This window comes from Melozone crissalis, unplaced genomic scaffold (assembly GCF_028551555.1).
Source record: "Melozone crissalis strain CALT ecotype California unplaced genomic scaffold, PUWL_Pcris_2 ptg000041l_1, whole genome shotgun sequence".
Classification (NCBI taxonomy): domain Eukaryota; kingdom Metazoa; phylum Chordata; class Aves; order Passeriformes; family Passerellidae; genus Melozone; species Melozone crissalis.
In genome coordinates this window covers 880,540-906,625 of record NW_026535819.1, presented here as the reverse complement: position 1 = coordinate 906,625, position 26,086 = coordinate 880,540, and the positions used below count along the sequence as shown (strand labels likewise).

The 26,086-nt window shown below is 45.9% G+C and overlaps 1 protein-coding gene across 2 annotated transcripts; it reads left to right on the top strand.

Annotated features, from left to right (window-relative positions):
• Positions 1 to 360: 360 nt before the first annotated feature.
• Positions 361 to 26,086, top strand: GAPVD1 (GTPase activating protein and VPS9 domains 1). Of its 2 annotated transcripts, XM_054284298.1 has the most exons (28): positions 361 to 399; positions 528 to 576; positions 5,807 to 6,003; positions 6,331 to 7,174; positions 8,341 to 8,427; positions 9,550 to 9,684; positions 9,800 to 9,989; positions 10,878 to 10,958; positions 11,754 to 11,914; positions 12,683 to 12,812; positions 13,538 to 13,663; positions 14,499 to 14,672; positions 14,978 to 15,118; positions 15,725 to 15,859; positions 16,421 to 16,540; positions 16,982 to 17,059; positions 17,192 to 17,556; positions 18,062 to 18,149; positions 18,524 to 18,604; positions 19,265 to 19,387; positions 19,849 to 19,978; positions 20,362 to 20,471; positions 21,091 to 21,250; positions 21,543 to 21,730; positions 22,402 to 22,615; positions 23,154 to 23,226; positions 23,599 to 23,796; positions 24,482 to 26,086. In XM_054284298.1, the coding sequence occupies exons 3-28, from the start codon at positions 5,819 to 5,821 to the stop codon at positions 24,620 to 24,622; spliced, it is 4,458 nt and encodes a 1,485-aa protein (XP_054140273.1). In that variant the 5' UTR covers positions 361 to 399; positions 528 to 576; positions 5,807 to 5,818; the 3' UTR covers positions 24,623 to 26,086. The 2 variants fall into 2 exon arrangements, with proteins under 2 accessions (XP_054140273.1, XP_054140274.1); XM_054284299.1 differs by lacking the exons at positions 361 to 399; positions 10,878 to 10,958 and having other exon boundaries at positions 455 to 576.

Genomic DNA, 26,086 nt, shown 5'->3' with positions numbered 1-26,086 from the left:
CGAGCCGGCATCATGGCCGGGCCGTGCGGGGTCTCTAGGCACAGCCCCCCCCCGCCGGGGATGAGCTGACACGCGTGTGCCCAGCGCCCCGAGGCGACACCGGGACCCGTCCCCGGGCGGCCGCTGCCCGCCCCGCCGCTGCCAGCAGGTCGCGAGGCCCCGCCATGTCGCGACACCGAGTCCCGCACGCACAAGCCGGGGCCGGGCGGAGCCGGGGCTGACAGCGGAGCGAAGCTCCAGGAGCGGTCCCGGCTCCGCCCGGCCCTCGGCCCGCTCCGCCTCGCCCCGGCCCCGCTGCCGGTGCCGGCCCCGGGACTACAAGTCCCAGGAGCGCCGTCGCCGCCTGCGCAGTGCCGCGCCCGCCCGGGCCGCAGCGGGAGCCGCCGGGGCGCTGGCCGGGTAGGGACACGCTCGAATCCCGCGACAGCGCTCGGCTTCCTCCCCCGAGGAGGAGGAGGGAGAGGAGGAGGGAGCGGTGGGAGGAGGAGGAAGGCCCGGGGCCTGACAAAACGCTTTGGTTTTTCCAGGGCAGCGAGAGGGAAGGCGGGCAGCCGAGCAGAGACGGAGCCGCGGAGGGTATGTCGGGTGGGTCTATCGCGATAGGGCGCCGGGAGGCGGCGGAGCGGCGCGGGGCCGGCGGCAGAAGTTGTCGGTGCGGTTTGCCGGGGCTCCTCCGTGCCCTGCTCCCCGGGCCAGCCCTGCCCTGCCCGCCCGGCCGCTCCGGGCACCGCGCTCCGCCGCGGGGGCACTCGCGGGACCGGAGCCCTCGGAGCGGGGCCCTCGCGGCGCCGGGAGCCGCTCGCGCCGCCGCTCCTGCGGGGCTTTGTGTCGGGCAGGTTTAAAACTTGAAACTTGACCGGTGCCGTGACTTCCCCTTTTGGTCCCTCGCAGACCCCCGGGGCTGGAGAGCTCCGTGCGGGCTGTATCGGGGTTTTTCTTGCAAAGTCATGATACCGCGCTCTGAGAGCTGTTGGGATGGAGCTCTCGGAGCGGGCATGTGACACTTCACTCGCTGATAGGTAAAGTGCTGTTTTGGCGGACGATGCAGCTCACTCGCGAGCAGAAGCTGCAGTTTGGAGAGGATTGAGGGGAAATGGCAGGGGCAGTCCATGAAATCTGAAATATTCTGCAAAAGCAGCAGGATGGTGGCTTTAGGAAACACTTTCAACTGCTGCAGCTGAGGAGGGTTCAGAATTGTTTAAGGTGCTCAACGCCCGGATTTTGATGTGATATTTGTCAGATAATGGAGAATATACTCTCCTCAGTGGCATCTGCCCTTCCTTGCAGATGGGAAGGGAGCTGCTCTCAGGAGAACAGGTTGGTTTTGTCAGTTTGTGCATCTTCAAGTTCTGCACTTGTTCTGGCTGAAAGTTTATTAGTGTGATCCTCACCTGAAGGGAACTCCGCTTTCTGGCATCACAAGCAACTGGAAGAGATTTTAGCATGGTTATGTGCTTTTGCTGATTTTATTTAACATGGCAATGCCATAATAGATGGCATTGGCAGTGCCATAATTTATTAACCAGCTGATCCTGTCCTTTACTGATGAGTTCTGTTATGGGGCACGAGAAATAAGGTTCTCCTCACACGTGGATATGGACAGTGTGTCCAGGGTGACCTGAGAGCAGCCTCTGGGCAGAAACAAAGGGAGGGGATGAGTTTCTTATTAATGACAGTTAGACAGTGGACCTGCATTTTGTGTGTCACACACGTGTTTGAGCTGGTGGGTGCTGTAATGTGAGGGTTCAGCAGTGAGCCCTGGGTCGTGGTGAACCATGCTGCTGGAAAAGGGCTCTGCTAGGGGAGATGGGCAGTTAGCTTGTGTTGAGAAAAAAGGCTTGTGAGAAGCTACTGTAAGTATTAATGAGGAAGGGGGTACTTCATCTGGGCTGAATTAGCTTGGAAGCCATTCAGGCTTGCTTGGGAGTTATTTTTCAGCAGGATGGAGGGATTTTGCCTTGCCCTGCCCTGCCTATGTTAGATGTGCCCAAACTTGCTCTGGAAGTTGAGTTTGCATAGTGAGACTCAGGAGGAGCAAGTAACCCTGAGCAGGAAACGCAGGAGGAGGAAGGAGGATCTGGTGTACCAGCAGAGTTCACCACTTTACCTAATCTCTTTTCTGTCACTGAATCACAGAAACATGCAAGAGAGATGTGTGTTCCTGTATGCCACGGGACAAACCCATGACGTTGTGAGGTGGAGTTCAGCACCTGAAGATTCAATGTCATGAGTGGGAAACAATCTGTGTCCTGTGTTCATCAAAGGACAGGCTGCCTCGGGTTCTGAACAAATGTGTGCTGCCAGCAGGGCAAGGCATCTGGGATGCTGTCAGGTCATGCAGCCTTTGTTGTTGATATGTGGAGCATCATGAAGGGAAATTGTCTGAGTTGTTGTGCTAAGCTGCTCTTACTGTGTCACAGTTACTTGCAGGTTCCTGAGCGGTCTTGAAATAGCTGACAGAAAATGGAAATGTTTCCATATCAACATGAAATCCCAGGATTGAAAAGTAATCTACACATAGCACAATTTTACATATCTGTTGTTCCTTCAGCCACAGCAGGCTGTTGGATATCTAAATATCCTATAGTGACTCCTTTATATAGCTGTGTACAGATACCTGCTATTTCAGGTGTTGTGCATGGTATCATAAACCAGATTGCTGGGTAATTACAGGCACCTTTTTGTTTATGAGCAGCTGATAAGGTAATCTGGCAAAGGAGGAATCAGCAGAGGCTCTGCTCTGGAGCTGTTCCATGGTGTGTCACTGAGTGTGGCTGTGGCCAAGTGCTCTGGAGTGCACTTTGTGGAGCCTGGTCAGAGGATGCAGCTGCTGTCTTTGTTCTGCTGCAAAGGGAAGAGGTTTTGGGGAGGAGCAGTGTGTGTCAGGTAGGTGTGTTAGTGGTACAATAACTTGTTCTTTCAGGACAAGCTGTGTGGGTAATAGCAGTGTCTGAAGAGAGGAGTAGAGTGTGCATCTTGCCCAGCTGGGTTTTTGGGTGTTCTTCCCTGAGCCTTGCTGAAGTGCATTGTGTGTTAAACTGCTGCTTTACATCCCTGCTGTTCCCAGGTCTGCCAGGGACCTCAGGTGGAGACAGAGCTGTTTGTGCCCTTGCTTGCTGTGCATCTGTGGCTTCAGAACAATTCATTTAAAAGCTAGTGGAAGGCAGTGATGAGGTGCTTCTCTGCACAGAGCTGGATCTCAGCAACAACCCTTGCAGCTGAGCCACTTTGATTTTTATGGAGGTTCCCAGGCTGGGGAAGCTGCTGATCCACTTTTCTTGTACATAGGGTGAAAGCTGCTGTCATGCAGCTGTCCTGTGGACTGACACAAAATCCTGTGGATTTTCACAGCTCTTGACAAGGCAGTGGCACACAGTAACCTGCTGTGCTCAGTTCTGAATCAATTCTGCTCTGGCTTTCGTTATTTCTGCTGTTCTGCAGCAGAGGCAGATAAGACACACACGTGGGTAGTGGCCGACTGATGGGGTGTTATCAGGTAGTCACAGGACCAGTATATTTAGCAGCACAGATGCAGCTAAGGGCGCTCTCAGAGCCTTGTTTTGGGCCTGGAGTTCAGAGAGGCAATTAGTTTTAAAGGAGAAGTCAGAATGCACAGCAGTTGGCAACTTCCCACAGCCTCTCAGGGCCTCAGTGTCTGCTCTTCGTGAGGAGGTGCCCAAGTTGTTCCTCTGTGGGTGCTCACCTCACCTTCCAGCAGGGAGGGGTGTCTGCTGTCACTCTGTTTCAGCTGACATCACAAGCAGTACAGTGCAGGAGTCTGAGCTCTTTTTGCTGGGCAGGTGGGTTAATGTGTGTGTCCCATCTCTGCACTCTGTGGATCTGTGTGGACTTCTGCTGACAGGGCTTGTGGAGCTTGCTCTGACCCGTGGGCAGAGGAGGAAGGAGCACAGCATCTTCCTCAGAGGCTTCTTAGGGAGCTTTGCCCATCCCTGTGCTGGAAACATCTTCTCTAACAAACAAAACCAGAAAAAGACCCTAAGTGAAATCAGGAGAAATTGCTTGTTAGTGTAGGAAACACCTCAGGATTTGTTTAATCAGCTTGGCTGCTCTTAAATGGGTTTGTAACCAGTGACACAAAAATAGAGACTTGTTTTGAAATTTGGCAAAGCAAAGGACTGTAGGCAGGGGCTACAGGCTGCTCCTAGGGGTACTCCGTGTGGGTCTCCTCTTCCTTCCCAAACTTGCTTAGAAGCAGGAGATCCACTTGGAGTGACTTTCTGTCGAGGAAAGTGGGGACTGTGGGTTGACACCTGAAAGTGGAAAATGCCAACAAAAACTGTTCATTTTGATCAAATATGAGCAGCTCTTGAGCACAGCCCTACAGTGGGAAGCTCTGAAAAGGCAGAAGGCAGCTCTGCAGGTCTTGCTTGTGTGTGCTTTTATGGCTTCACCTTCTTTTTGCAGGCTGATAGCACTGTCTCACAGCCTAAAGACTGGTTTCTATTGTGTTTGCAGGCAGTAGCAAGTTTACTGCTGGTTTGTTGTTTTGTTTTTTTTTTTGCAAGCTCTTAAATTCTGAGACTAAAAATAAATTTGTTGCAAGAAGTTATTATTTGTTTCACAAAGAACTTTGGCAGCAACAGCAATGTTTCTTCTTCTAATCATTTCTCTGAGACTGTCCCAGTTAAAAACATCTGAATTAGCACATCTCTCAAGTTCCTGTCGTAATCTCATTTTTGGATGCATCAGCTGTAGCCTCTGGTTAGGGTTGCTGAATTTGGTTTGGGGTCTTTTTGAGTTTGGGGTTTTTTTAAAGAGCTTTATACCCAGTTTTCTGTGTTTGCTAGGAATGGCCTTTAAACCTTGGGGTGTAATAAAATTGCAATTTTTTTAACGCATTGTGACAGCTTCTCTGTTCATATCTGCCTGGCTTCTGGTTGTGAGGTTAAAACTATAGATGAAAGGACTTAATTACAGAAGGAGCAGTGATGGCTGTCAGTGCACCTGGTTGTCAGGCTGCAGAAACCCAGCAAATGGGACACCTGTGCCTAATGAGGGAGCTAATCTGCATTCTTCAGTGAGGATCACCTCCTGCTCTGCTGAGCAGTGAAACAGATCTTTAAAACACTGCCAGAGGAGAGCACTGGGCCAGCACGTGGTATTCCAGCACATTATTTGTAGTTTCTCAAGCATGGTCTGAAGGGGTTTGTGAAGCAAGGCTTGTCCAGAGTCACTGCAGGTTGTGGGAAATAAGTTTTTGTTTTGACTGTAGTATTGCTTTGAAGGGAGCCCTGTGACATCTCCATTACTGATACATGTAACATGTATATTGTGGTCTGTTACAGGTGAAATCTGTCTCAATCCCTGTCCTTCCCAAATTAGCTGCTGTGGCCGTTAGTTCTAGTGGGGAAGACATGAAGCAGTTATCATCAATTCTGAGATCCCAGCACCCAGGTCCTTGGGTAGTGCTGGGTTGTGTGGATGGGCTTTGGGGTGAAGGACAGTGAGTGGGAATGGGGGCTGGTCTCCATCTCCCTGAACTTGTGTCACCTGAGCTGTGGCCACGTGTCCCCAGGTAAGGCCAGGTGCACCTGAGGTGTGGTCAGGGCTGTGGCAGGGCTGTGCTCTGTTCCTGCTCACCAGGGCAAGCTGAAAATACCTTCAGCTTCTGTGCCGGTGTCCCTCCCTGCTGTGTGCCAGACAAGGGAGCAGCGCTTGGGAACCTCCATTGAGAGCATGCCTCAGCAGGGTGGGATTGAGGAGGGCACAGCAGCGTGCCCTGCCCCGGTGAGCCCGTGCCCACTGCAGGGCTGGCAGGGCTGACCCTCGCTGCTCTGTGTGCCAGGGCTGGGGCACCATGGTGAAGCTGGACATCCACACGCTGGCCCACCACCTGAAGCAGGAGCGGCTGTACGTGAGCTCGGAGAAGGCGCTGATCCAGCGCCTCAACGCCGACGTGCTGAAGACGGCGGAGCGGCTCTACCGCACGGCCTGGATCTCCAAACAGCAGCGCATCAACCTGGACAGGCTCATCATCACCAGGTACTGCCCACCCTCTGCCAGCCCTCGCAGCCTGCAGGCCCTGCTGTGCTGGCTAGCAAAGTGGGGCTGTAAGCCAAACCTCAGCTGGGGAATCTCACACCAAAAGGCACTTGTTGGCAGTTGAAGCAATTGGCTTTTTAATACCCGTCTTAGTTTTGCTTCTGTTCATGAGAGCAAGCTATCCAGAATTTGAAATCATTTGTAGTAACTATCTGGAAAGACTTTTTGCTCTGTGGCAGCCTGGTTTATAGACAGATCACATGGTGTCTCTTAGCAAGTTTGTTTACTTAAGAGTTACTTAAAGTGTTTCAATGTTTTTCTTTAAAGTGCTGAAGCTTCTCCCGCTGAATGTTGCCAGCACGCAAAAATCTTGGAGGACACGCAGTTTGTGGATGGGTACAAGCAGCTGGGATTCCAGGAGACTGCTTACGGAGAATTCCTGAACAGACTGAGAGAGAACCCCAGGCTGATTGCGTCCTGCCTGGTTGCTGGAGAGAAGCTCAACCAGGACAACACCCAGAGTGTCATTCACACAGTGTTCACCTCCATCTACGGCAACTGCATCATGCAGGAGGACGAGAGTTACCTGCTGCAGGTGCTGCGGTACCTGATCGAGTTTGAGCTGAAGGAAAGCGACAACCCCAGGCGGCTGCTGAGGCGGGGCACCTGTGCCTTCAGCATCCTGTTCAAGCTCTTCTCTGAAGGACTCTTTTCTGCAAAACTTTTTCTTACTGCTACCTTGCATGAGCCGATCATGCAGCTTCTGGTTGAGGATGAAGACCACCTGGAAACCGACGCAAACAAGTTAATTGAGAGATTCTCCCCGGTACAGCAGGAGAAGTTGTTTGGAGAGAAAGGCACAGAAAAGTTCAAGCAGAGAGTCCAAGAGATGGTTGACTCCAACGAGGCCAAGCTGGTGGCCCTGGTCAACAAATTCATCGGCTATCTCAAACAAAACACGTACTGTTTTCCCCACAGCTTGAGGTGGATTGTGTCGCAGATGTACAAAACGCTGTCGTGTGTGGACAGGCTGGAGGTTGGCGAGGTCAGAGCCATGTGCACAGATCTCCTTCTGGCCTGCTTCATCTGCCCTGCCATCGTCAACCCCGAGCAGTACGGCATCATTTCTGATGCTCCTATCAATGAGGTGGCAAGATTTAATCTGATGCAGGTATGATTCACAGCCAGGCAGTCTTAAAAATATATAAATGGCTTTTTTATTCTCTCTAGAACTGATGCTACTGCAGTACAAGTGAAGGTACTGTCTATCCTCCTTACAAAATGAATGCTAACGAAATATTTGTGTTAATTGCTGCTGGAAAGGCAGGCTGCAAAGTTTATCTGTTTGCTTAAAATACTGACTTGAAAAAATTGACAGCATGTTTTCCTGTATCCCTTAGAAGAGTTGCAAATATCCTTTGTAAAAGCTGTTTTAAGGGATGGAAGCTAAGACATAAAAATGACTAGAAGATGAATTCTGGAATGTGTGAAAAAGTATGTTATGCTGTTCTTGCAAATGTTAAATATTATACCAGGTATTGCAAAAAATAATGAAATACTTTGCTGAAAATCCCTTGTAATGTCCAGTGCTCTACTTGGAGCATTCCCCAGCCCTCATGACCAGCTTTTGTCATTATGCAAACACTTAGACAATTTAATGATGTTACATAGAGGAGTCATCTGAAGGTGTTGAGCAACACTTGTCTGACTGAGGATGTTTCTCCACGTGAAGAACAAAACCTGCTTTTTACTGTTGTCTGTGAAGTGGGCAGGGCGTGATCCTACAGTGCAGTCACGCTGGGGAGTTTGCTCAGTGTTCCTCTGAAATCCAGCAGCAATCCTCTCCTGTGTCACTGCTCACGTGCTGCAGCAGAGCAGTTGGCAGCTCTTTAAAGTGAGGGTTGCTTTGCAGTTGGAGATGAATAAGGGATATGTGCTCTGAAATAAGGGTTAGCCCTCCTGCTATTTCTCCTTAGTAAAATATATGCAGCCTTTTAAAATCTCTAGGTTTGGATGACCTAGATTCAACTCTCAATTCTGACGTGTTGCAAAAACAAAACATGCTTTGTTCCTGGGAGGGCGAAGTATGGATGGTCACAGCCTACTGTGTGCACATTTTCTTGTTAAAGGCAATGACTGCTTTTTTTTTTCCTAAAGCTTCTTGGATTTTTTTCTTCCCTGAAAGCAAGCACAAATCTCTGTCCACTCAATCAGAAATATTCCTTGGAGTATTAAATGAAAAAGGATTTAGAATGGCGGAGGTTTTTTGAATATTTTTTATAATCAGGTCCATCATGGTATGAAAGGCTTATTCTGTGTACTGCTTTTTGATTTCAGGTTGGGAGACTTTTGCAGCAGCTGGCAATGACAGGCTCTGAGGAGGGAGATCCACGTACGAAGAGCAGCCTCGCTAAATTTGACAAAGTAAGAATCCAGGCTTAAAAAATCCAAGATTTGGTGAATACGTCATCATCCTTCTGCAGCTCCTTTCTCAGACTTTGCAAAGGACTTACTAAGTATTAAATTTCCAAGTTACATATCATGAGAAGCAGATTAAATCCTGAATGAAGCTGGGGAAAAAAATCTTGAACACTAGAATTAAGGATTGAGGATTCTTGCTTCTACTCTGACCTGATATTTCTTAAAAGAAAATATTTTTAAAAATTAAATTAAATGGTATTTTCAACTGAGCATTGTAAATGTTCAAGACCAGATTGGACAGGGCTTGGAATAACCTGGTCTAGTGGAAAGTGTCCCTGCCCATGATGAGGGTTGGCACTGGATGGTGTTTAAGGTTTCTTCCAACCCAAACCACTCTGTGATTCTGTGAAACACTGAATTCCTGTCTGTGGTTTTTCAGCTGAACCTAACGAAGCACTTTGATCTGAAAACAGCCTCAGTATAATGCCTGTTTTAACACCAAGTAATTTCTTAGTGCAAGTAACTTTCTTTTTTTGCATAGTTTTCCTTTTTTTATTCAGCTTTTCCTGTTGGTATGAACCCATCCGTAGCCATAGAGCAGGTACCTTCCTCAGAGCAAGAGTGAAGCTGATGACCTGTGATAGATTGTCGAGTGTTTAAAAACCTGTTGGCATCCTTGGTAAACTTGTATCTGTCCAGGTTTTGATAATTCTAGTTGTTACACAGTCACCACACAAAGCTACAGATTTATTGTACAAGTAACATTTTCACTCAGATAAGAAAGTGATGTCGTTGTTGCTTCTTTGTTTCATTTTCAGTCTGTGCTCAGCAGATCCTTCAGGAAGGGCCTGTTTATTGCCATTGTTTTTTTCCTTTAAATTGTAAGAGGACGCTTAAGTAAGTAATACTTTGGAATGCAGGAAGGGAATGAAGGAAATGCTCAAAGTAACTGCACACTTTCCTTGCTTACTCTTCAGTGACCTTAAAATATCTGCTATTCTATCCCAAGATTTCAGAAACAGGAAGCGAAAATTGAATTATTCTGTAGGCTACTTAACTCCTGCCATAAGTTTCGTCCCAAACCCTAGGGATGGTGTGTGATTCACACTGTCTGCTGTGTCTCAGAGCTGCGTTGCTGCTTTCCTGGACGTGGTGATCGACGGGCGCGCGGTCGAGACGCCGCCGATGTCGGCCGTGAACCTGCTGGAGGGGCTGAGCCGCACCGTGGTGTACATGACCTACAGCCAGCTCACTGCCCTGGTAATGCCCCCTGCTCCTGGACAGGGCCCCTGGAGCCTGCTCCCTCCTGCCCCACCTTGGCCAAAGCAGGCTGGTTTGCACCGCAGCTCTCGCCAAAACCGGTGTCTGTGTTTAGGTTGGCTTCATGCGGAACGTGATGTCAAGCGATCAGCTCAAGGAAGATCGGATGGCTTTGGAAAACTTGCTGGCAAATTTACCCCAGAACAAGCCAGGGAAAAGCAGCAGCCTTGAAATGACTCCCTATAACACCCCCCAGCTTTCTCCTGCAACTACTCCAGCCAACAAAAAAAACCGACTGCCCATAGGTAAGGAGAGTGAGCGGAGCCCCCGCCTGGCTCCTGGCACCTCGGGCATTTCTGTGCCAATTTCTCACTCATCTCTTGGGCTTACTCTTCACCTGCACCTGCAGTTCCTACTTTTTCTGTGTAGATGGTGAAGAATTTTTCTTAAACCCAGGTAACCTCCTTAGTGTCTAGTGCAAGTGTGGTGAATGACCTTCGTCATTCCAGCCTGAACTGGAGAAAGTTTCTGGACTGGTTGGGAGTCATAATGGTGGTGATTGGCAGTGCCAATAAAGGGAAAGGTGGGAAGCAGATCTAGGGGGAAAATTGCTTAGGAAAGTAGTAAGGTGGAAGCAGAGGCATTTAATTAGTGATATAGAATAAGTTTAACATTTTTGTTAGAGAACAAATGGACAGCAGGGTGAACAGGCAGGAGGAGGACTTTCAGAGTATGTGCTGACAAGAGAAGGTTTGTCCTTTCTCCATTCCTTGCCTGCTCTAATTCCAACTGTCAGTATTCTGGAATGCAATTTTAGGTTGGTTGGGTTTTGTTTTTTGAATAGGATTTCTGGGTCTAGATTTTTTTCCATATTAATAATACTTTCTTTTAAACTAGGAAGTGTGGTACTCTTCTTCAGTATATACTTATGTGCATATGACCATGTGGAATATTTTTGTTTGAGAGATTTGGTGTTGATGTGCAAAAGGATGAAAATATACAGAGTCCAATAAGCGGCAAAAAACCACCCCAAAAACAAACCTGTCCCGTGTTGGTTTAACTCTGCTTTTGAATGCTTCTGGTCTTACACCTCTATAGTAGTGGCACTTTACAGCATTTATTTTATGGTATAAAATAGCTTTTGCTCTAAGTTTTTGTTTCTTTTGTTTCATTTTAATGCTTTCGAACTCCAGGACAGCAGTTGGCAGCGATTACTGCCTGGGATACCTCTGCTACCAATCTGTCAGCTCACATAACTCTAGTAACCCCTTTTGGTGGGTAATGCCCTCTTTCCATTCTTCTGTGCAACTCTGACTCGTGTCACATCACTCAGCATGCCTTTGGGCCACCCTGGCAGATTTCTGCAGTATATGAACTCATTTTGTGTGCATGTGGGTTATAAAAACCCCTCTGCCAGATAATCAGAATCTGGCTGCCACTTCTGCACACTTGCCTTGTTTTCCTTGGGTCAAATAAAGTAGCAATTGGTGTCATGCTGCCATTCTTAGAACCTTAATTTCATGTGGGTGTTTTTATTTCTGTGGAACCAAATGTGGGAATCTGAGGCCAGTTGAAAAGGGGACATAAGAGTGGAAAAGTAATCAGAGCAAACCACCTGATGTTGTATTGTGTGTCTGGGTTTGAGACACCTCTTAGAATAAGATTTCCTACTTCTGAGGAGAAAAAGCCTTTTAAACAAATTAATTAGAGCTTTAAACCACAGAAACCTAGACATTTTTTAAGTAGCGAACTTAATTTTCTCATATAATGGATGAAAGGTGTTTCTGTGGTTGGAATAGGCTGAATTGCTGTTGGCAAACAGGTCACAGTGCACCTTGTTTTTCTGCTTCTCAACTTTTATGTTGAGTTTCCTTTTCCACAGGGCAGTACTGAAGTTTAAACATCAGTTCCATCTCTCAAAAGTTTAATAATACTTTGATTTTGAGAATTTACTTAGTGTGTATTGCTAATTAAAACACTACAGTTCTGTATTCCATTGTATTGTTTTTTTTCCTCCTTAAACAAAAGAAAAAGCTTTCTGATGTGGATGTTTTGAAATATTTTCTTAGCCACTCGAAGCAGAAGTAGATCAAACATGCTAATGGACCAGCATGGAGATCATGAAGGATCCTCCCAGGAGACTATTCCAGAAGTGCAGCCAGAAGAAGTGCTGGTGATTTCTCTGGGGACAGGTCCACAGATTACTCCAGGAATGATGTCAGAAAATGAGGTATCCACAAACGATGACATCTCAGATGTTTTGAACCATGCAGCCTCTGTCTGCTCTAATAGCACAGCACACAGGGAGGGTGCAATGCTAAGTTTGGTAAAAAACTGGAATGGGAGTTTAAATCCTTACTGAGCTTGGGGGTTGTAGCTTCCAAACTGGCCTTTGGTAGAGGTGGGTTTGTTCCCTCACTTAAGGAGCTTAAGAGCGGCCTGGGCTCTTGGTCTGAGCATTAAGAAATTGCTGTGTCTCTGCACGCCCTGTCCTTTGGGTCCAGGGACACAGTGAATGGCAGAACTGGAGCCCTGATCCTGATGCTTTTGGCAGCTCCTGAAAGGCCCAGGTTCTCATGGGGGCAGAGCTGAGCTCACAGTGCCCTCAGTGCCTGCAGCCTGTTCCCGGGGCAGGGCTGGTGTTCAGCCTTTTCCTTCTCCAGCTGTAGCACAGCTGCTGCTTCCAGCTTTGCTGCCTGCCTGGTGGTTGGGATTATCTCCTCTGGCAGCCTGGTGCAGATCCTTTCCACACTGCTCTGCTCTGGGGGTGATGAGGGAGCTGTGGCTCCCTTGTTATCAGGACATTCCTAATGTCCATGGGGTGGTTCCTGACAGGCTCTGACTTGGGAGTTTGCTGTCTTTTTTTCTAACAGAATGTTAGAGATTTGATTGTTCCATTAACAACACAAAAACGTGTCTCCGATGTTTTGTTTGCTGTTTAATTACCTGAAAAAGAGGGGATTTGAATGAAGTCCTGTTTCTCTCTGCCACCCTGCAGGTGTTAAACATGCAGCTTGCAGATGGTGGGCAGGGAGATGTCCCCATCGACGAGAACAAGCTCCATGGCAAACCTGACAAAACCTTGCGCTTCTCCCTCTGCAGTGACAATCTGGAAGGAATATCTGAAGGTGAAGGGCTGCTTAAGTCGAAAAAGTTTTGTTGCTCTGTTGGGTTTTTTTCCCCCTTAACTGTAAAAGGAAGGTGTGTTAAATGCAGCCTCTTGGCTTTGCTGTTTTGAAGACTGTGCTATTTCACTCTGAGAGCCTGTCTTCTTTCTTAGTTGTTCAGAGAATAAAGCCTGGAGCTAAATTTTGACCTACAAAGGCATCACTGAATCTGAGTGCTGGGAAGAAAAAGACTAAGTGTGTTTAAAAAGAGAAAATAGAGGGTTTTTTGTTTTAAACTTATGTACAGTACTAGTTATTAAGATAATCTAACTTAGCTCTAAACTTGAATGTCTCAGACTTATTTTTCATCATGTTCTAATTAGCTGTTACATGTCTCAGAATAGTTTCTGCACAACTCCTTTATGTGAACCTCAGACATAACAAAGCACAGATGTCTGTGGGATGGAGGAGGTTTGGACACATCACTTTTGCATTATTTTGTATAACTTCCATAACTTCATTTTTGCTCTGTCTCCTCAAAATAAGAAAACAAATTCATGAGCAAGTAAATAAGTTAAAGACAAAGATTTTACTGGCTTTTAAGTTCCAGCTAAGTACACTAGTGGTGAGATCCAATATTTTGTGTTGGAACTGCTGCTTCATTTCATTTTTCTGGTGAGTTTTGTGTCCTGAATTGTTAATGCTGTGTATTTAGGAGCTGTTATTCAAGTGAATCTGTGTTCCAGGCCCTTCCAATCGCTCCAACTCGGTGTCCTCCCTGGACCTGGAGGGCGAGTCGGTGTCGGAGCTGGGCGCGGGCCCCTCGGGCAGCAACGGCGTGGAGGCTCTGCAGCTGCTGGAGCACGAGCAAGGCAGGTGCCACCCTCCTCCCAGGGCCTCGGCTGCTGCATGTGCTAAAGCCAAGGTCTTTGTGGAGAGAGGCTGCAAAACGGACAAATTCAAGGAAAAGAAGTAGACATTTCCCTTGTGCAATCGCTCTTGTATTTATTTGTGGTTTTGGTTTGGTTTGGTGTTTTTTTTCCCCCAAAAAAATATTCTTTGTAGTCTGTTGTTAGGAAAACAAAATTTCCTGGAATTTTGACACTTAAGTCCTTTATAGAAGACTGTAAAGTTTTGCTTGATATCAAGCTCTTCCATTCAGGAATAGGATGATCTGGATTGGAGTAGTTTGGAAGTATCTGGACAATTTTCTCTTCAATGTCCATTTGTCAAACACTGAACAGGTTGCCCAGAGGTTGTGGTGTCTCTAGCCTAGAGATGCTCAAAATATGACTGGACATGATCATGAGCAACCTGATGTCCTTGACCAGGGCAGGAAGTTTGGGCTGGAATGATCCCTGGAGCCCTCAGCTTTTCTGTGATCCTGTTCCTCTATGGGAATTGTATCAGTGTCTTTGTAGCACTACATTTCATTTATTTTTCCTGTCAATTTAATTGATAGATTACCATGTGTACTTCCAGATTTTTCTTCTTATGTCTCAATTTTTTTTTCAGGCAGCATTTCCTGAATTCTACTCAGGAAATAGTAATAGTGCTTTACAGGCCTTCCTTTAACCACTGCCTTACCTGGTAGAATTAGGGGGCTGTTTGTTTGGGATTTTTTTCCTAATGTACTCTTACAGGCTTTCAATCTGCAATAATTGGAGAAGCCTTTCAGAAAATCAAGAACTGTTTCTTTTTCCACAGCCACAACTCAGGATAACCTGGATGACAAGCTCCGTAAGTTTGAAATCCGTGACATGATGGGTTTGACTGATGACAGAGACATTTCAGAGACTGTGAGTGAGACCTGGAGCACAGATGTCCTGGGAAGTGACTTCGACCCCAACATCGACGAGGACCGGCTGCAGGAGATCGCAGGTAACGGCTGTGCTCTGGGTAGGTCCTGTGTGCTCTGGAACCCGAGGCTGCAGAGCCCTCCTCATCCTCCTCATCCTCCTCCTCATCCTCCTCCCTTCCTCAACAGGGGCATTTCCACAGATGCAACTGGAGATTTGCTCTAGGAGGATTTCTGTGTGCATGACCTGGACTGTGCTTAGTTACTGGTTTCTTTTCAACGTTGTGTTTGCTTTACCAAGGACACTTTCGAGGTGTTCTTCCTTTTGTCTCTAGAGCTGACTGCCCCAGCCCAGCTCTAGCCATACGCTCCGCCTTTACCTTTGCAGGTGCAGCTGCAGAGAACATGCTAGGCAGCTTGCTGTGTTTGCCAGGTTCAGGATCCGTGTTGCTTGATCCCTGCACAGGTTCAACCATATCAGAAACCACAAGTGAGGCGTGGAGTGTGGAAGTATTACCAAGTGATTCAGGTCAGAATCGGGCAGTCTTTGCGTATTTCTTTAGCATGATTCTAAGACTCTTCCAGAGGCATAGAATGCAAAACAACAGCCTCTTCCTCCTCCTCTTTCTTCAAGAAATTACTGTCCTAGGCTTAAGGTAGTTTTTGTGAATACTTCCAGGATTAAAAGGACAAAATGCTCCTAGGCAGAACGAAGATGGAAAGCATTGGGAGAGACTTCTGTTACCTAAGAAATTCTTAAGGTCTGAAGGGGAAGAGAAGGGTTTTCAGAGCAAACTTGTGCTTGCTTTCCTTCCCTGTGGTAGGAGCTATCCAGGACCATGGTTTACTTTGGTTAGTGAAGATGTGACTCTATCCTGTTGTCTAAGACATACAACAATTAAAACAGTAAACACTCCTTAGCATGCCTGTCCAGACAGAGCATTGCTGTCTGTGCAGAGTCTTGCCTTCTGTACCAAAGCATAAAAGAAAACACTTGCTGAAATGGTTGAGTTCCCTAAAAACTTGATGCACTAGATCACCCCCCACCCCTTCCTTCTGCTTGTGAATGTTTAGGGAGCGTGGAATTGAGCAATGATACCTTCTCTCTCTACTGTCCATTGTCTCCCTTTTGCAGAGGCTCCAGATTTAAAACAGGAGGAGAGGCTCCAGGAGCTGGAGAGCTGCTCTGGGCTGGGCAGCACGTCTGATGACACAGATGTGAGGGAGGTCAGCTCCCGGCCCAGCACCCCCGGCCTGAGCGTTGTGTCAGGTGTGTGAGCTGTCTGACAGTGCTGCTCCATCTCAGCATGGGCAGCACCCACTGTGCTGCTCATGCTTTATTTATACATCACTTCACTCATAAAACAATTTCCTGCCCTTGTTCTGGAATTTTCAAGGCTGTGATTCTTTGTTCGCCTCACAGAAGAAATAAAAAAGGCAGCAGAGAGATAAATGCCCTGTCCTGCAATAGCAGTGGTTAGCAGAGGAGTGTTGCTTTGGAAGAAACTCCAAACTTTCTTGCATTTAAAACAACTTGTTTTATTTAAATAAATCATAGCTCTAGTTCTTCATTTTCTGCAAAGTGTATAAGAATGGAGTATCTTTCTAATGCTTCTTGTCAGAGTGTATTCATGGCTATGGTAACACTTTTGAAGATGTAGAGCAAAAATAAGCTGTTGTTTTATGAATATAGAATTTTGTAATGTCTGTAGGTGCTACTGTGAGGTGGAACTTGATTACTCACTGTCCACCAAACATTTTAACAGCCTCAGGATTTTGCTTCCTTGCTCTTTGAAAGACTATTACAGATGCTTCTTTTGTTATGTTCAAGGTATTAGTGCAACATCTGAAGATATTCCTAACAAGATTGAGGATCTCAGGTCTGAATGTAGCTCTGACTTTGGGGGCAAAGATTCTGTAACCAGTCCTGACATGGATGAAACAGCCCATGGTAAGTAACTTATCTGGAATCTGATAAAAACAAGTGACATTTATGGAATCCTTGATTTTTACAATTTCTCCCCAATTTCAAAGTGCTAGTGACTAAGCTTAATATTTTCCTTATTTGCCAGTACTGTATTTGTTTGACAAAGAGGCTCCAGTGCTTTGCCGTACTAGAGCTTGAGTACTAGATCTAAAATCCCTAATTCAGTTTGATTACCTTGACTGTCCTCTTGCATTTTGGAACTGGGCTGCTCCTCAAGAATTCCCCATTTTTTGTGATGTAACTCTTGGTAATTTCAAGGTACTGCAGAGATCTTTCCATACAGAATATCTTTATAAATACCTTGCAGTATAAGTTTTGTAAACTTTTGTTGCTGAAGTCTGTTTTTCCAGTGTCTGTCATGTTGGAGGCAGTTTTGGCACTAACTTTGTTCTCTCTGCATTTCAGGAGCCAGTCAGTTGACATCTCCTCCTTCTCAGACAGATTCTTTGCTTGCATTGTTTGACCCTCTGTCCTCAAACGAGGGTGAGTTATAAAGGTGAAGCTTTGTTTTAAAAACAGGCATTTTCAGTGCTTCTATGTTAGTAGCAGGTAATCAGGTAATTTGGAATAATATTGAAAGAAATGCGCGTGGCTTCTTTCTGCTCGTGCCCGCAGGTGTGTCAGCCGTGGTAAGGCCCAAAGTGCACTATGCAAGGCCCTCTCACCCCCCTCCCGACCCCCCCATCCTGGAGGGGGCCGTGGGAGGCAACGAGGCGCGGCTGCCCAGCTTCGGGTGCCACGCGCTGGTGCCGGCGGAGCTGGAGGCCTTCAAGCAGCGGCACTCGTACCCCGAGAGGCTGGTGCGCAGCAGGAGCTCCGACATCGTGTCCGCGGGCAGGCGGCCCATGAGCGACCCTGGCTGGAACAGGCGGGCGGGCGCCGAGGACAGGGAGCTGCCCGTGGCCTCCGGCAGCGCCGCGCTGGCGGCCGCCTCCCAGTCCTCGTCCTCATCTCCCAGCAAGGACTCCTCCAGGGGAGAGGTGAGCCTTCCAGTCAGCATTTTGGTTTTGTCTCTCCTGCCCACTTTGACTGCACGTCTAATGCCAGAAAGTGGGAATTAGAGGTCTTTAGCTAAGGAATTACAACACGCTTTTGTTATCCTTTAAACGTTGGCCAGTAGTTTCATAAGATAAAGCTGCAGATGTTCAGAGTGGCTTAAATGGATCTGGCTTTTCTTAAATTTACTGGATGAAATTTACTGGTGGTACTTCAGAAACAGATTCATTGTAGTGTTAAACTGCTACAGCAGCCTGAAAATTAATTTTATTTAAAAAAGAAATAAGTGAAACTAAGGTTCTTTGTGTCTATGGGTTTGCATTTTCGGGATGTCTTCTTTAGGAAAGATATTTCTGACTTAATCTGCTCTTTGTGCTCTGCTGTAGTTCTGTTTTTACAGTCAGTGTAGCAAAGGCTGATGTGAAGGAGAAATTTTCTCTTTACACTTGATTTGGTAAATGCTCAAATGTAGACTCTGCCCTTCTGCAGATTGAGGAACGGAAAGACAGTGATGATGAGAAGTCTGACAGGAACAAGCCCTGGTGGAGGAAACGTTTTGTGTCTGCCATGCCCAAAGGTAGGATCATCTCTGTAGGTTTGGTGCTTCAGTCAGAGTTCACACTGCCTTTATGGTCTCTTTAGTCACCTTGATGGTTAAAGTATAGATAAATATGTAAATAAAAATGGGAAGCTACCTGACTCCCTTGGCTAGTAGCTCCCTAGAGTGTGCTGTACCTGGAAGGCAAAACTGTTCTGCCTGACCTCCTGTGTGTTAAAGGTGGAGCTGGCTGTAGGTGATGACAGTACAGTTCTGCTCTACCCCATGGATAAGCTTATGCTTTTCTGGAAGTTGATTTGATGAACATTTTCTGCATTAGCTTCTTCCTTGAAGTTTCTGCTATTTGGCCATTATCTCAGAGTAGTCTTTGATGAGGTACCTTGCATTTTCAGCTCCTATTCCATTTAGGAAGAAAGAAAAACAAGAAAAAGACAAAGATGACATGGTGCCTGACAGATACGCAACGCTTCAAGGTATGTGAATAACATCATCATAGTAATTTTCTCTCAGAGTGTGCCTCCTGGAGCTCCAGAGTGCCCACCAGGTAGCTATTGACAGACAGGTACATGCTGTTGTAGTTCGTGTTCAGAGCTGACATTTTGAATAAGAAAACGGATAAAGATTTCCTGCCTTGAAGGCTGTTTTTAAGTTGTCACATGTCTGTCTGGGCATGTAGGGGATTCTCAACTCAAGTCCTCACTTCTCCCCCGCCCTCATTATAGAGCTCCTGTCCTTGTCACAGCTGAGCTGTAAGGATAGCTGTACACACAGTCCTGTAATAGTTACTTGAGTGTTAAATTAAACATGGTTTGAACCTGGGTGTTTCGTTTTCTGTTTGCCTGATCCTTTCTAGAAGTCTTCAAATACCCAAGAGCCATTTGTGTATGCAGTATAAATGTGCTGAGGATCTGCTCAGGATCTGACTTCATTTGTTCACTTTGATCATACTGTTTGTTTTCTGATTTGCCTCAGACTTTATTAATACATTTGAATTTGGGCTGCATGGGACACGAGCACCTCTTTGTTTGATCTGGCTAAAAACAGAGTCCAAATGTGTAGGCTTAAGTTTTTGTATTTGCTTTCAGTTGGCCCAACACCAGGGTAACTCCTGTTGTTTTTTATGGTCCTTCCAGATGATCCCAGCCCGAGGCTCAGTGCACAGGCACAAGCTGCTGAGGACATTCTGGACAAGTACAGGAATGCAATCAAGAGAACGAGTCCCAGTGAAGGAGCCATCGTGAACTACGACAGTGCAGGTGAGAACCTGCCTTTTGTAATCACCACCAACATAGCTTCTGCTCCTTAAAGATAAAAACACTTCAGTATTCTAGACAATGTTAGTATAGAGCTCTGAACAAGGAATGTTTTGTCAAATAATCTGTGGGACAGTCCCTCAGAGGCTGGGAATTAAATCATTATTCCCAAGGACAGTTCTTTTGTATTGCCATTGAGGGAGCTGGCTGTTGATAGCACATCTCCTACCAGTTTTTTGTTTTGTTTTAAATGGCACTGAGGAAGTGCCTTCCAAAACTTTTGCAGTTTTTTCTTAGGAGTTTCTAGGTTGTATGTTTTAATGTGCAGTTTTTCATATATCCAGAACCAGGTGGTTTATTTGCTGTCCCCATTCTCTCCCTGACCTTAGAATAATGAGCAGAAAATTGGTCTGGTTTCTTCTTGACTCGTCTCTTGAGGTGCAGTGTGTTTTTGGTTTCCACAGAGGCGATTGGGGATGGTGAGAGCATGCACGACTCCCCGCGGGATGAGGCTTTGCAGAACATGTCTGCAGACGACCTCCCAGACTCTGCAAGCCAAGTAGCACAGCCACAAGGTTCTGCTTTCTCCTATAGGTAAAGACATTTCCAGGTTTCATCTTAACCACAAAGTAGAATTAAAAGCTGAAGCTGTGTGACTGATTCCCACAAGAATCTTAATGCAGATTCATTGTAAACTTTGGTGTGCTTTTAGTTTTAAATATCTCAAACTGTCACATTTCCACTGGTGGAGGGATGTTTGTAACCAGAGAGGACAGAGCAATTCAGTGTTTAGAAAATCCCTTTGAAACTGGTGCTGTATCAAAAAAACTGTTATTCTAAAGTCTTGACAATGCTGTATATTAAAATGATGTTAAATAACTTCTAGGCAGTATTAAATAATAAAGAAAGTAAAGATTTCTTATTGAAGAAGCAGACCTCTCATCAACTGTGTTAAGAAAATATTTTTCTTCTTTAAGGGATGCAAAGAAGAAATTGAGATTGGCTCTTTGTTCAGCAGATTCTGTTGCCCTCCCGATGCTGACACATTCAACAAGGAATGGTCTCCCAGACCACACAGACCCTGAAGGTACAGGCTGTTTGCACTGTGTGTGTCTCCTTGTCCCTGTGTAATAGCACTTGTACTGCACCATTTATGGTCCCTTCTCTTTGCCATAAATATTGAGGGCACAGGCTGCCTTTTGCCCCCAGAATGTTTTCATTCTTACTCCGCAGGCAAACTGCCATCTCAGCCTGCTCTAAGATTTTTTTGTAATGAAGTATCACAGATAGAGTGCAGGTTAGAGCCTGAAGCTATAGAATAGACTCTGAAAATACATGTGCTGTTGGAAGTCGTGCCACTTGAATGATTTACTGGGTCTTTATGTTGACTTAGTATAAATGTGTTGTGTTGTATCCTTTCATTCACTCTGGGTTTATTTGCAGACAGGTGAATGTGTCACCTTATGGGGTTCCTCTTCACATTTCAGAATGGTTCTAAAAGCTAGATAAGATAGTAATATGGAGGCTTATCCTCTGACAGCTGGAAAATTCAAAAAGGCTTCTTAAATTGTTCTAAAATAACATTTATTCCCTAATGTACAGAAGTTTTGTTTTAAACCATTAATGTGTTTCCCCTATTCAAAGATAGTTATTTTCACCGTGCCTACGTTTCCTTTCCTTAATGTTTTTCCTTTGTTCTTTGTTAGATAATGAAATTGTGTGCTTCTTGAAAGTCCAGCTGGCCGAGGCCATCAACCTGCAGGACAAGAACCTGATGGCGCAGCTGCAGGAGACGATGCGCTGCGTGAGCCGCTTCGACAACCGCACGTGCCGCAAGCTGCTGGCCTCCATCGCCGAGGACTACAGGTACCGTGCAGGGGCTGCTCAGCTGGGGCTCCCCCGCTCGTGTCTTTATTCACCAGCAGCTTGGGAAGCTTTTGGTTTCAATTGTATTTACCAAACCAGGTTGTTGCATCTCTGCTTCCCCACAAAAGGATGCAGTTGTGTCACCCATGTGAGGCAAACGTCCGAATTCAGGCAGTGTTTAGTTTTAAAAGGAACAAGTGGAAGAACCCTTTGCAGTCTGAGTCAGCAGTTTAGTTTATAAAGCTGTTAGCCTGTCTTTGCTGTGAGTGTGACACAGGGCTCTGTGCTTTAGGAAAAGAGCTCCATATATCGCTTATCTGACGCGCTGCCGCCAAGGCCTGCAGACCACACAGGCACACCTGGAGAGGCTCCTGCAGAGAGTCCTGAGGGATAAAGAGGTGGCCAACAGATACTTCACTACAGTCTGTGTGAGGCTACTGCTGGAGAGCAAGGAGAAGAAAATAAGGGAGTTCATTCAAGGTAAGATTAATGCAGACAGTTTTTATAATCCTTTACTCTGTATTTAGACGCTGACTTGGGTTAATGTTTTAAAATATGTCTTTTGATCTGAGGAGTAGATTCCTAAAATGATTTTAATTTCATGTGGTGAATTAATGGCTAAACAGACAGATTACTGTGACTTTAAAGTATGTTGTGGTCGCTAAGCTATGGTAATTGTCTGCATTTTTCATGGCCTGAGGGAATGAAGGTAATTTGACCTTACTTGGCCAAAAAAGTTGTGCTAAATCACATTATCTGCCCCATGGCAGAGGCATGAATACTATGAATTATTTTATATCTACTGATACATGAAAAATCAAGTTGCAGCATTCAGTTCTTAGTCTAGAACTGATGGCTGCACCTTAGAAGATATGGGGGATAGTAACAGTGTGAATCAAGTGAATCAAAGATTCAAAAATATCACAGCATAAGAGACAGTGGCACCAGGAAACTCAAAACAGCCACTTATACCAAACTGGTTCTATGTTCTCTGTGCACATATCTGACTAAATGGAGCACGTAAGGAATTTGGAGTCAGTTCTTGCTCCTGGAGCATGTAGTGCTGCACATTAAGTGTGCCTGAAAAACTTATCAGAAGTAACGTTTTTTTACTTAAGCAAATGTTCTTTCCCTTCCTCCCTTTTTATCAGATTTCCAGAAGCTCACGGCAGCAGACGACAAAACAGCCCAAGTGGAGGATTTTCTGCAGTTCCTGTACGGGGCCATGGCTCAGGATGCCATCTGGCAGAATGCCAGTGAGGAGCAGCTCCAGGATGCACAATTAGCCATCGAGCGCAGTGTGATGAATCGCATTTTCAAACTCGCCTTCTACCCTAATCAGGATGGAGATATTTTGCGTGACCAGTAAGTTAATGGAATTCAAAGGACTTGTTTTCTCTTTTGCACTTGGTGCAGTGGAAGCTGTGCAGCCCTCCTGCCACAGACTTGTCTGAGTCAGCCACACAAATTCATGTTTTCGTTCAGAACATTTTGTAAAAGAACGAGGAAGGGCTTTAGCATCATCTGCAAATGTGTTTGCAACAAACTGCTAGAACAGAAAAAAAAAGTTGTAAGTGTGATGATTTGGGGTACAGACTGTCAGGTCTGCAAGTGTGTGTGCTAAGAGAATGATCAAAACCTGGTTCAGGACTGGACCTGGTCCATTTTCTGGTTTCACTCATGCATTTGGGGTTCCTGTGGTTTAGAACAGATGCTGTTGGGATGCTCTAGAGGACGTGTGTTGTTCTTGGCTATGCAGAACAATTCTCTGCATCTTCACTGACCTGGTGTCCATCATCTGTAGAGCCACATTCCTGAAGATCTTTCTTGTCCTATCAAACATGAAGTTTCCTCAGCTGGCTGGCTGCTGCTTACTTTTCACTCTTGTTTTTTTGTGTTTCAGGGTCCTTCACGAGCACATACAGCGGTTATCCAAAGTAGTGACTGCAAACCACAAGGCACTTCAGATACCTGAGGTAACAACTCTCTTCCTTTGCTTCTGCATTATGCGTGTTGGGGATTGGGATGGGGAGAGGACTGTTCTGTTTTACACTTAGAAGGGTTGCTTTGCTGCCTGTGACAGCTGAAATATCCTTCAGGAAATTACACTGTACCCATGCTGTGGCTGTACCCAGCTGCAGCTTCTCTGGGCAACCTGTGCAAGGGCCTCACCATCCTCACAGGGAAGAATTTCCTCCATACCCGTAACTTAAATCTCCCCTCTTTCAGTTTGAATTCACCTTGCCTTACATATTCCCATTTCTCCACCACCTGTGAGCCCGTGGTGGCTGAGCTGCCCTGCTGCCCAGCAGAGCTTGCCCCAGCAGGGCTGGTTTGGCTGTTCCCAGGTGTACCTGCGCGAGGCGCCGTGGCCGTCGGCGCAGTCCGAGATCCGCACCATCAGCGCCTACAAAACGCCCCGGGACAAGGTGCAGTGCATCCTGAGGATGTGCTCCACCATCATGAACCTGCTCAGCCTGGCCAACGAGGACTCCGTGCCTGGGGCTGATGATTTTGTTCCTGTTCTGGTCTTTGTTCTCATAAAGGTGAGTTCTTTTGCAGAGATCACAAACCCCAGTTAATGCCCGTAATACACAAGCAAATTTAGGAAAGATAATGCCTGTGGTCACAGGGAGCTGCCCAGGCTCAAATCCAGATCTGATTTAGAAGGGTTTGAATAGGAATGTCAGAAATGTGGTCAGAGTTACGGTTTTTGAATCCAAGCAAACTTTGCGTTGGGAACCAAGAGAATTGGGGTGCAGATGGTGTGTGGAGAGTAGAGTTTGTTTGAGGCATGTCCACAGCATCTGTCACCGGTGCCTGCTTCATGCTGTTCTCAGGACCAAGATCCAGACCAGGACTAACTTGGGTTGTGTTGCTTTTTTGACATGAGTGGGGAATGATCTGATGTGTGAGAGGCTGGAACAACAGGCTTTACATGTGTGAGGTCCTGATGGCCTTCACAGATTGTGGCGTGTTCCCCCTCTTTCTCTTGGCCTGCTAGTCATTTTTCCTTGTTGGAAAAATGTTCCTTTCATCAAACCTGATGCCTTCTGAGCGTGTGAAGCGGGGCTGGCGAGGATAAACAGTCCCTACCCTGCAGGCAGGTTACACACTCTGTAGGATGAGGATCACTGCACAAAGGGAATTGTGCTTCTGTTCTGGACCTGGCGGTGTTTGTGGATGCTGGGCTTTGCAAACAAGCCGTATCTCTGTCTTCTCCCACCCCAGGCAAACCCCCCTTGCCTGCTGTCCACCGTGCAGTACATCAGCAGTTTCTATGCCAACTGTCTGTCTGGAGAGGAGTCCTACTGGTGGATGCAGTTCACGGCAGCCGTGGAGTTCATCAAAACTATCGATGACCGCAAGTAGCTCGCACAGCGCAGGCAGACTGAGCAGGAGAGGAGTTCCTAAGAATGTACAACAGCTGCAAAAGCTGAAGAAAAGACTTTCCTTGTAAAATACTGTACAGAATTGAGGCATTTTAAAACACACCTTTACTAATCTAATTAATTTAACAGATTTTCCTCTTCTCTTTGGGTTGCATTTTCCTCCCCTCTAGATACTGGCACTGCAAAAGGGACCACAGTTTTCAGGTATTTTGGAATCTCAAAACATTCAGAAAATTCTTCATGCTTTCTCCACCACCCCTCTTCCTGAATTCTTATTCACGTGAATAATTCCCTTCATTTAATTTCTAACGAAAAACTGAAACAAGAGGAAACGGGGCAGCCACGTAGTAAACTTTCTAGTTGAATACACCTTTTATTAAGAGAACACCAGCCACACTGAAAGTTTGTAGTAGCTGACATCAGTTATTGGTTATATTTCACCTAAATTTAAAATCTGAGAGGACAGTGTAAATATTATATAACTATATTTAATGCATTGCAAGTATCTTTGGACTTCCTATCCTTTGAATAAACAAGCAGAAGCCTCTCTGACCTCTAACAGGTTGTGACCTACCATGTTTTGGTGACAAAAGGACTTCCTCAAAAGGCTAAGATTTAAAAAGGGCAAACTGAACTATTTATTAAGATGTAATTACTGAAATTTCTAAAACTGGAATTTATAATAGGGCTTATTAGCTAGCTGAACACTTCTTGGCTAGGGCATTAGGGTGTTACAGAGGTTTGGATATATAGAGGAGAGGGACTGTAAGTTACAATAGAAAAGTCTAATATAAAAAGGAGAAATAAAATACCTTACTGTAATATTTTTTCTGAGCTATTGTGTATACTGTACAAACCCCAAACAGAGATCCTTAACAGAACCTTGGGCTGTAATATATATTTTGATTAGTGACATTAAATACATATGCCAGGGGGTTCAGTGAATGTTTTTACTAAATGTTCTTCGTGTTGTCTGCTATGCAGCAGTGCAAGTTTTACTGTTCATAAAAAATATTTTAAAATAATATAACACTGTTCTTTATGAAACATATCATGACATCAGTTCAGGGTGTTTTATAGATTTCTCACCCCGCCTTCCCCTTAAACTGACAGTTATCAATTTAAGGAGGTTTTTATGCACAACACCACATGGGTTTTTCATGAGTGAAGTGGTCTGGGGCATGTTGGCTGTATATAAGCACTCACTGCTCTTTTTCAGCTTCAATGCACTGAAAAAGGACAGCGAGCACTGAACTTTTTCATGTCAGTATTATTTCTTGCTCTTTCCAGAGTGTTCATTGCACTTCTGACAGAGGGACGTGGTAAGACTTGGTGTCTGTGATTGGTAAAGAAAACAAAATCTTTCTCACACTCTTTTCAAAACACGATTGGTTCATTTTTGTGTGTGTGTGCATTTTGATGATTAAAACCTGTAAGCAACTAG

Coding starts and splice junctions, on each gene's coding strand:
- GAPVD1 (XM_054284298.1), top strand. CDS start 5,819: ATGGTGAAGCTGGACATCCACACGCTGGCCCACCACCTGAAGCAGGAG. Junction 14,673..14,977: donor CCGGCTGCAGGAGATCGCAG/GTAACGGCTGTG, acceptor TTACCTTTGCAG/GTGCAGCTGCAGAGAACATG. Junction 17,060..17,191: donor CCCTCTGTCCTCAAACGAGG/GTGAGTTATAAA, acceptor TCGTGCCCGCAG/GTGTGTCAGCCGTGGTAAGG.